Raw genomic sequence first — 11,064 nt, 5'->3', positions numbered from 1 at the left:
TTTAAAATTTGAGATCTTGAAATTAGAGATCAACTTATTTCCGATGCAGGCCATAACTAAACGCAAAAACTAATTATTGCAAGAACTACACATCTAAACAACCTCTAGATCCCGAACAAATATACATTTTAACCACAACCTCTAATCTAGCATGATTCTAACATAATTAACCTACCAAATGTTGATCAAACATAAAATTACAATAAATAGTCAACCATAAATTATAGCACAAAATAGACCTTAGCAACCTAACTAAAGCAGATGAAATCAAAATTAAAACCGATTCGACCGTCACAAATAAATCAATTTCATATTCAAAGTAAATTATAAGCATTGTTCATTAATTCGATCTCAATTGATGTAAACAGAAACGGAAACATGAAATCAATGAATATACGTCACAAATTCACTGCATAATGAAGGACGGAGATAATTATTACTGATTTTTAAGCGAACTTACCAGGATTTGAACCTCAACTGGATTGAATTAAATGTGAACCAGAAATTTTTGGGGTTTGGTGAACAGATAGAAAACCCATGTTCAACGGTTGGCTTAGGCGGTTGTAGTTCCAAGGAAAGAGACAGGAAGAAGCTTTTGGAGCAGGCGCAGTTCGAGTTTATGAGGATGAATAGGAAGATCTCTTTTGGTGACACTTTATCTTTCATGTAGAATAAACATACAAATGCATGTTTTAGTTTTCTGAAAAATATATTTATGCAGAATAATCATTAACTTATATCAAACAGTGTCAATGATTATTCAGATAATTTTTTTCAGGTTATCTGTCTTAAATAAAAGACACAAACTAAAATAGGTCTAACAACATACACTAAATATGAAAAAAAAATGGACTTTGTTACCTTTCCATATCATGTTCATATAAAAATTAGTTGTCACCACTTGTCTGGTATAAAGGCAGTTCAAATTTTCCAATAACCGGTGCCAAAAGATTTTCTTCACACACCTCGTGCAACTTGCAAAATTTAACATTCATGTTAAACTATCAAATATTTCTAAATATGGTGTTATGCATAGTTCTAATATTGGACTTCATGAAGCCTTTCCTCACTATGATGCACCTCAATCCACAGAAACCAAATGAAAAATCAATGCGAATTCGACCACCAATTCGGTTACACGATTCGAGTACAGTAACCTGAAAAGGCATGACATCAAATAAATAGATGGTTATTTTTATAATTATGACACTACAAAATAACTATCATATCACTGAACAAAATGCTCTTTTAGAGTGTGGAGTACCTGAAATAAAGCATCCTGAAGTGCATGAGCAGCAGATATGCTAGCAAAGCCACCACCAATTACAGTAGCAAATATGCCAGCTGAACGCCTTGATGCAACATTTGAATAGCAGATTGCTATATTAATATCATGTGTCATATATGAGTCAATAATGAGTCATTAGACGAACACAAACAGTGCATACATCAATAGAACAAAAAGTATCAACTTCCATGTGAATCAAAATACACAGACTCCTGGCCTAACTTTATTCCACTTTCACCTTCTCAATCCATCAAATCGTATCCCAAACAAACACATATATGATGCACTCTACAACAGTGAAACTAATAATAATCTTAATGTTGCATAATTAACCATTTGATAATTATGGCGAAATACATGCAGGGTCAGTCATTTATAAAAAGCCCACCGCACACTTTGCGCAATCAACAACTCATAACCTAAACCCAATGAAAAGCCACATAATAGCAAAAAAATGCGAAAATATTTATAATTAATAAGCAATAGAAATCAAGCCACTACAATTTACAAACAAAAAAGTAATATCATTTATTGGAATAAAATCGCCTCTCGACACGCCACGTAGACAAAGAAAAGTGTAATTAGAGGCTATAGTTATAGTCAAAATAGCATGCAATCAAATTCATGATCGACCCGTTTGAACAAACGGATTTCGAGCAACCTGATTTAAGCATCGGAGACTTGTTATTGCTTTTGTTTCTATTACTATTACCATTATTATTAATACCACTAATGTTATTATTATCATCAAATCCCCTACTTCTATTATCCTATTACTGTTACTCATACTGCAATTTTAGGTTAACCATATGTTCCTCATCTTCACCCTCAAATACCCGATTTAAGAAACTCAGATACAAAACACATCATCATCTAATTTGTTCTACAACTAAAAACCCTCAAAAAGGTTCATTTTTTTCCTCTCAAACATCACAAAACAGCAATAAAACAGTGTGATGATTGAAAAAAATTGTAAAGATAAAATTTTCACCCAAAAATCCAAAATAAAAAAATAAGTAACTGAAATTTCAGAAAATGGCCACAGAAGCAAAACAGAATATCAGCAACAGAGAAATACGTTAACATATCTAAATTGATGTCGATTATTAAAAAAAGGCTCCTTCTAAAGCCTTGATTCGTTGTACGTATGGATCGATTAGGGTTTACGATTTGATATAGGGTTTGGTTGGGAGAGTATAGAGGAGATGTGAACGATTAAGTGATATAACCAGTATTGAGATTTTCGGATCATCAAAACGACAACACTTAAGATTTTTTGGTAGACAATTATATCAATAGTTAGATATTTGTAGAAGCTAGATTTAGTACGTATCAAGTATTAATTTGAATAATATGTAGCATCTAATCTAACCAAGTTATCTTACCATCAAGTAATTTCTTATAAGTACAAAAAGAAAAAAGAAACATCTAAAGTCTTGATAGAATCGTGTAGGTTTTTTTTTTTTTTACTTTGATTAAAGAATTTTATGACCAAAAGATATTGAGGGGTAATTTAGTGTTACGTCCGGCAATTTTCAAGGTTTAAATCACACCAGCCTGAAAACCCTTTATCACATGATAATCCATCCATACATATTATAAGTATAAAAGTAACTTATAAAATGACACACTGTATTAGCAAAATAATAAGATTCCAACAAAACTATATGTAAGCATGTCTATAAATTAAAGTTACCAACTGTATCACATTCACTAAAGTATGTGATACTAATGGTATTCTTGTAAATAGCTTCTGATGGCATTTTAGTAAATAGCTGTTGATGACAGTTTGGTAATTTCTGTAGCGACAGAATTGTAAATATGTAGTGACAGTTTTGTAACTAAAAGAAGTTTATGAAAGGGTTAAATGGGTCGAAAATCTTATAAGTATTTTTGTTTTTCTCAAATGGGTTGAAAGCAGTTTAGTCGCTCGCATATGGGGAAGCACTCTATATTTCTTTTGTTTAATTTTCATATGAAAATATTATTTTTTTATACGCTTTGATGCTTACTTTTATTCTACACCGATTTAACACGATTAGTTCATAAAGGGGTTGAACCCAATTAGAAACGTTTCTAGCCACGCGATTAGCATGTAGATCCATTTATAACTAGAACCCGTTAACCTGTAGAGCTTCGTGTGGGGTCATGTTGAATCAGCAGGTTATATTATACTATGGATAAAATGTTCTACTTCAAGGTCATATAGTTACATAATGGAGTAGCTTTTTTCACTTCAGCTGCCTAGTGCAACCATAATTCAACATGACTAGAGTCATTCTTTTAATTAAACCTCGTTGATGGAACTATCATAAACCTTTCAACCCGTGGTTGGTCAATTTGGTAAGCAAGATCATAGAATTTAAGTATAAATCACCATGTCCCTAGCTTATACAAATAACCACAAATTCTTTTAATTAATACCCCACTCTTGGTAAAAGTGGATCAATATTCATGTTCTCATTTTTCACACACTCATTCCAGAATCCAGAATGTTAATTTAGTTAGAAGATACATTTACAACCTCTAGCTTCTACTTATTAGTCATTTAACCGAAAACACTTAAAACACCAATAAAACTTTGTAATTTAATTAATTTTTTCTTAACTTCAATCCAGTTTAATTAAATAATATCACTGCATAATTTCACATGTGAATTTTGGATTTCATAAGTCTTCCTCTGTAAATTTAAATTCTGTCATTGAAATTCTATTTATTAACATATAAATAGGAGCACAATTTATAAAATGAGAGATGTGTCGAATTATCAACTCACTTTCTTAAGTGAGACAAATGGAACTTCTTACGAACCCCACTCATTTGAAACAGTATAACACCTTTACATACATTGAGCATTGTACATAAGGGTGGAACTAGATAGGGTCAAAAGGGTCAAGCGTTTGTTATAGTTTTATGTATAAAGTCTTAGATTTTCTGAGAAAAGAAATTTATGATTTGGACCCTCTAGTTATAGCAGGTAGAAAAGAGAGGCTTATAGTAATGTCAGGAACACCAACCATCTATAGAGAAGAGATACTCTAGGCCGCTGTAGAGGTGAGAAGTGCTTCAGTCAGTGGCGAAGCTTGGATTAAGAAACCAAGAGAGACTCAAAATGTATACAAAATTTCACAAACGAAGGGGGGCCGGGCTCAAATTTTTGGCTGAAAATGGCTGATTTAGTGTGACTGTAAGTACAAAGTAAAAAATAGGTTCTGCATTTGAACAAGTTTTCTGAATTTTAAGTTTCCATAAAAAGTTTCAACAAAACCACAGTTTTCTGCAACTAAACATAGTGCCACATGCCCAATTGTTCTCATGGTGAACTGATTTACAACTCTTATCAGAGCCTAACACAGCTTTTGACTAGACCAGATTTAGCCCAGAATGGTGATCTCATTTTTGGAACTTTGGCCACCACATTAAAACCGGTTAATTTGCCAAAACAAATCATATATTCAAGCTCAAGTCTTCTCGAGCTTCTTCCACATATAGAACGCCCTTCTAATAACCGAATCAAGTGAAAAACCTTCTGCATAAGCACCAATCGCTGTCAAGAGATTTGTAAATTTCTCCCCATTATCCTGTATCAATACAGATTTCATCAAACCAGTGGAATACGAAATGCTCAAAGCAGATGTAACAATTTTGACCAATTTACTCATTTAATGATTGATGTGGGTTATGTTCAATCGCTAACGGGTCAAACAAGTAAAATAAAAAAACTTTTTTACACCAAAAACAGGTCCATATTCGCCCAAGTGCACTTTTAATACATAAATCCTAAAAAAATATGTTGTATTCAGTTGGTTAAATGGGTTGTTGGCAGGTTGAATTGATGAACCCTAACATGAAACATATTTATTTGTGTCAAAAGCATCTACCCCGGATACATTTAAATCATGTAAGACACATTTAACCCATTTATCTAAACGACTGACGAGTTCCATACGGGTTGGCGAGTTGTATCCAAGTTGTAAACGTGTTAAATTAATGTGTTGACAGGTTGATGGGCTGTAATCATGTTGTAAACATGTTAAACGGGTCATAAGTGATAGGTTGTAATATATTGGTTAAATGGGTCAAATTGCCAGGTCAACGCGTTTAGTTAAAGGGGTTACACAGATCAACCTAAAGACAACCCATTTATTAGACGGGTTAGATACTTAGATATGACAACAAAAAACTGATTGTTTTCGTGTCTTGTTAAATGGGTCAGATAAGACAACCCTCAAAAATACCCGTTTGGTGACCCAACCCGCCCCGCCCATTTTGTAACATTAAGTAAATCCTCAAGGATACAGTAGATAGTGCACCAACCTCTGGCTTTCTAAATACGAGATCACTGGTGGAAAACGGGACCATGTAGTGTGGAAGATCAGAACGTAAAAGGGCCTGCCATAAAATAATAACACGTCACATATTATTTTCCACACACGTGCACATGGTTACCGACAGTTGGTAAGTTATGATGCAAGCAGCTTACCAGTTCTTTGCTCAATAAGGCCTGCTCCTTATTTGCTATCAAAGCCTACATGCAAAAATCATCCAACTAGTTTGAGAATAACTGATTTGTGAAAGTAGTTAGTTTCCAATATAAAATTTAAGAGAAGCAGTAAAATAAGCAATCTAACCTTTTTGATTCGTTCTTCGTCAACTTGATCAATATTTTCCAACAAATTCTCCAATGTACCTTTAAATCATGTAAACAAGCAATAAGTTAGAAATATCATCTGTCACACCCCAAATAGAAATAAAATACATTCAATATACTCATTTCAATTAACTAGACTGATAAGCACACGATGGTAAAAGAACACAATCACAGTGAAAGAAATATGAATATATAAGGAACAAGAAAAATGCTTATGTACCAAATCTTGATATTAGCTGCACAGCATGTACATCCCCAATTCCATCAACCCTTGATTTGAAAACAGCATTCAACACATAAGATCTTCATGATAGATATAATATAAACCAAATTAATACTCATTCTCATAATACATAACAAAAACAACCTGGTATGTTGTCGGATCTGTCACCGACAAGTGACTGTACATCCACAAACTGAAAAGGTTGTAGCGTTCCATACTTTTTAGCAAAATCCTCTATTCCAAACGAAGTCATTCTGACAAGAAAATATAAGACATGAGTGTGTCTATATTGTAATAGTTACTTGACAAAAAAAATTAAATAATTCATTAATACTAACTCAAAACCACGAGGTGCAATTCGAAGAAGACGTAATGAAGGAGATAATATCTGGAAAAAGTCTTTGTCGGGCGAGACAACTCTGACCTGCAACAAATGAAACTTATATAATGTATTTACAAGTGTTTCATAATTCATGCTAGATTTTGAAAATAATTTCATTTAATGAATTGACCTTAAAGCCAGCATCAACACTGCGTAGAGCCAAGGTCCCAATAACATCATCAGCTTCAACACCAGGGACCTACCTTGATAAATGTACACATCATCAATACAAGAAATCATAGTTCATAGATTTCAAATAAACTGTTTTTTAGACACATTTAAACAGATCAACCTGAATTATCTTTTTTTTTATCTCAAATAGGTCGAATAAAATATTAGTGAAAAAGAGGGACGTCAAATAATATCATTGGCCAAACTCAATTTTAACGCATACCACTTCTTAGATTGTTTTATTAAAAAACTCAGATAGTTTCAGTAATAATATTGTTTTTGTAAGAAAAACTAATGCATTAGTAATTAAAAAAATGAAATAAAGTATTTGTAGCTCAACCCAACCCGTAGGGGTGTAAACAAGCTGAGCAGAGCCCAAGCTCATTTAAGCTCGAGCTTGATTAGTTTTAACTTACGAAAGCTTGAGATCGGCTCGTTTCGAGCTCTATTTCTAAAGCCCGAGCTTGGCTTGTTTCAAGCTCTATTTCTAAATCTCGAGCTCGACTCGGCTCATTTAGTTATTGAGTAATTATTTAATGAATAAACTTATATACATTTATATTCATTTCTATGCATATAAATTATAAATTTTATGTTTATAAATATTTAAGACATTAAATAACAAATATATATAAACCGGGCTCAGTAAGGCTCGCTTAATAAGTGAAGCTCCGGCTCTTTTATTAAACAAACCAAGTTTTAGGCTCGAGCTCGTTTAAGCTCGGCTCAATTGTAGCTTCTAGCGATCCGATCTCGAGTATCTCACGAACAGTTTGGCTCGTTTACACCCATACTGAGAGTCCGATATGTAGTGAAATTGTGAAAATGATATATTTCAACATAGGCCCGTTTAAACCAGTGACCTGACCTACCCATCTTACCTCAATGACTTTGATCGACATGGCTTTAATTGATGCTTTCAGGTATTGAAGGCCCTGCACTATTGTATCAGGAGTAGGTGGACGGTTGCCCTTATATGACGGGTAAAGAGTGTGCCGAAAAGTTTGACCTAAAAGGAATCACGTATTCAACCAACATTAGCCTCACATCAAAAACAATGTTATCAGTTTTTCTCATCATCATATGAATGCAAATAAACTGACCCCTAAGGTTATTAGTTCTCAGTATATCATAGAGCATATAAGTCCAGAATCAAATTGCTATTTTTAGTTCCAGTTTCAAGAGTACATAATTTTGACATTTTAAGATAGGATTATAAGATAAAAAAATAAGAGAAAAGCATACCTTTCGCCATAAATTTTTGTGTGGACGACTGAGGCATTTTACCAAAGCAAAATCCTGTAAACATAAGTTATTAAAATGGCCTAGATCTATGCTAATTAGCAAACATTATTAGTAATAAAGTGAATCAGCTTCAAGTTCAAGTGGTTTCTATGATCATCTATCAAGCATGTTAAATTAACAGGTACAAATGAAGTAACAAAAATTATCATAAGAAAGATGATAGATAATCATCCTAAAAGAACTAAAATGCTTGCACTAACAAATTGAGGCATTTAATAGCAAAATAGACTTCTCAAGGTTTAAGCCTCACCATCATGATCAAAAACCACCTGCATGTGAAAATGAAATTATGTGTGAGCCTCGGAACCACATAAATCGGATAACAATTAAAACTGAGTTTGACTTGAGATGCATTTGATGTAATTTGAGAGTATATAATAAAAAATCTAATTTCATAGCATAAACACTTTCAAAAGTCCTACTTGCAGGATAAAGTTAAACAACTACGAAAGGAATATGGGAAAGGTCCAAAAAAATCCTATCATTCCAAATGTCTTGAAAATTTTGCTGATGCAGTAAACTTCAATCAAACATTGTTAATTAATAATCAAAAGTAAAGAAGAGATTGAGGATGCATAATTGTCTCTCTTCATTGGAATAAAAGAAACATCTAAAGGAGAAGACATGTACCGCCACATGTGATGGAGTAAATTCCAAAACATCAATTATCTGCCAAGAGAAACATCAAAACGAGTATGTGTCAGTTTCATCTTTTTTTTAGTGATGAGACAATATCATAATCTATACTCTCAAATGTTTCTCATTGGTTGATATAACTATCTTGCCAATTAAGTCATTATACAGTTGATGTGTACCATTATTGTCATTTCTGATGAGTTTTATAATAAACAATGCAGAACAATGAGGAAATTATGTTGCAATTTTATGCCTTATGGCATACAAAAAATGGATATTCAAAGTTAATTCTAGTCAACATAAGAATTCAGAGATAATTTTGTGATTTGTTAAGAGAATTCTTGACTGACATGTAAGATACAATTATAAATTTTAAAAAACTTAAAGGACAAGAATCAAAACATGTTAACTGAAAATCTTGAACAATTAGATTGCCATGTAACGTCTCTACCCCCCACCCCCCCCCCCCTCCAAAAAAAATAATAATAATAATAATAAATAAAAAAATCACCTTTTACAAAAATAAGAGCATGACTTACGAGTGATAAGGCTGTAGATATAGTCAACACCCAGTCTCCATTGCCATCTGCATTAGCCAGATGCCCATGATGTAATTTAGCTACTCACAAAAACCAAAGAAAAAAATTAGAAGGCCCAATAAGAGTTTATTCAGCATACTAAAAATGATAGAAAATCAAACATACATTGAATTCTATAGCAAAAGAGCTTCAATTCAGATTCACCTTAATGTATAACTCAAAAGAAAATAACCTTGTGTTTGGTACTTTGGTTATATTAAATTTTAATAAGAGATGTGACTACTCATGGAGTGATTATTACATTAGTCCACTTAACTACTTGACTGAGTGATGCACACATCAACCATATTAGCATCTAACAAATGTCATTAACTTGTGATAGCTGGTCAAATTATGGAAATCATGCTAACCAAAAGAATTAAAAATTACAAACACTTACCAAGAAGTTTGTAATAAGATCTGTAGATGATAGAAGTGCCATCAATAAGCATCACTCGACCATTTGAATTATCAGTATTTACTAAACTATCTGTTTTCTGTGAGGTACTTTCATGTGGCGCTGCTTCTCCATCAACAGTTCCCAAATCTTTAACGGGTAAAGCAGAAGCAGTTCCAGATACTTCTGACTTCAAAGCACTTGACAATTTGTGGTAACCCTAGATATCAGATTAACATTTATCATTTATAAAAAAAAGCCACAATCAAGAAAACTTCAATGACCAAAAATCTTAAAACCAGTAAAAAATCAACAAACATGGTGTTCAACTTTCACCACACAGATTCAGCCTGATGTTATGCAATTGGACCAAATATATAAAAAAATGTTAATTTCAAAACTGAAAGCAAGTGGGCCAAATATATATAACACTATGGTTTATCTAATCATCTATGACCTCCAGAATACCCCAAACCTAATCGTTCGCGAGCTTGAATCTATAAGAAAAACTCAAAACGAGCCAAGCTTTTTCGAGACCTAGCCTCAAATAAAGTTTGTTTAGTTATAGAGCCAAGCTTTTTCGAGCCAAGCCTAAGCTTGAAAAAACAACTCACCAGTCGAGCTCGATAGGCCCGTAAACGAACACGAACAAGGGCATGTTCGTATTCATTTGTTTAACTTTAAATGAACATACACTTAATCAAAAAAATATTTGTGCTCATGTTCGTGTTCTCTTGTTTAAAATCTAAACGAACAGTTCATTGAACATAACTAAACAAAAATTAAAGGAACATAAGTAGATTGCTGCCTCATCTAGATAATATATAATTAATACGTCAACGAACATCATATATAAATGAACGAGAACATAAACTGACTTGTCGTTTCAGTAGAGCCCTTAATTGACTGCTGTGACTATAAAAGATAACATCATATTATTATTATTATGTAGAGAAAATGAAGTGTTGAATTATTAAGAATACCTTGGCGAATGGTGTGCGAGAAGGATATAGGAGATGAAGACGTGTTGCGGGCGTGAAGAAGGTGCTACGGCTTGTTCTACAAATGTTACTAAGAAGATGACTCGACAAGTGACAGCAGTAACTCATCTTCAATCCCTACGCATTATTTCATTTCTGCTTCAATTTTAGTTTTCAACAACAAGGGTTTGTTTAAGTTTAATGCTGAAATTTGTTCCTTTTATACCACACTCTCAGCTTCTAAAGAATGTACAAATAGCACCGTCTTTCATTTTTTTCATGGTATATATCTACTATCTAGCAACAGGGCTGCAAACGAACCAAACAAACACGAAAAAGGTCTTCTTCATGTTTGTATGTTAGGAAATAATGTGTTTACGAACGGTTCACAAAGATTTACCAAACAATATTTTATGTTCATGTTCGTCCATTGAGAATCTACCCGAACCAGCA

General features: G+C 33.1%; 1 protein-coding gene across 3 annotated transcripts; it reads right to left on the bottom strand.

The window, feature by feature from the left end:
- Positions 1–4,498: 4,498 nt before the first annotated feature.
- Positions 4,499–10,771, bottom strand: LOC143544316 (uncharacterized). Of its 3 annotated transcripts, none has more exons than XM_077036440.1 (15): positions 10,615–10,771; positions 9,635–9,851; positions 9,196–9,275; positions 8,651–8,689; positions 8,271–8,289; positions 7,961–8,014; positions 7,597–7,724; positions 6,675–6,743; positions 6,501–6,586; positions 6,307–6,416; positions 6,160–6,210; positions 5,920–5,978; positions 5,772–5,816; positions 5,606–5,680; positions 4,499–4,869 (listed from the first exon to the last, which is right to left on the bottom strand). In XM_077036440.1, the coding sequence occupies exons 1-15, from the start codon at positions 10,738–10,740 to the stop codon at positions 4,750–4,752; spliced, it is 1,278 nt and encodes a 425-aa protein (XP_076892555.1). In that variant the 5' UTR covers positions 10,741–10,771; the 3' UTR covers positions 4,499–4,749. The 3 variants fall into 3 exon arrangements, with proteins under 3 accessions (XP_076892555.1, XP_076892562.1, XP_076892558.1); XM_077036447.1 differs by lacking the exon at positions 10,615–10,771 and adding an exon at positions 10,246–10,332; XM_077036443.1 differs by lacking the exon at positions 7,961–8,014.
- Between the last annotated feature and the right edge of the window lie 293 nt (positions 10,772–11,064).

Source organism: Bidens hawaiensis, unplaced genomic scaffold (genome assembly GCF_021521415.1).
Source record: "Bidens hawaiensis isolate Kalapana, Puna unplaced genomic scaffold, B.hawaiensis_p1.1 tig00000888_1, whole genome shotgun sequence".
NCBI classification, from domain to species: Eukaryota; Viridiplantae; Streptophyta; class Magnoliopsida; order Asterales; family Asteraceae; genus Bidens; species Bidens hawaiensis.
The sequence above is the reverse complement of the archived record's forward strand: the minus strand, read 5'-3'. Positions and strand labels throughout refer to the sequence as shown.

Bases quoted from the DNA above. Each gene is read 5' to 3' on its own strand.
- LOC143544316 (XM_077036440.1), bottom strand. From the start codon at position 10,740: ATGAGTTACTGCTGTCACTTGTCGAGTCATCTTCTTAGTAACATTTGT. The intron at 6,587-6,674 runs GTCAATTCATTA...CATTTGTTGCAG, and splicing joins GTGTTGATGCTGGCTTTAAG to GTCAGAGTTGTCTCGCCCGA. The intron at 4,870-5,605 runs GTTGGTGCACTA...GTATTGATACAG, and splicing joins TCGTATTTAGAAAGCCAGAG to GATAATGGGGAGAAATTTAC.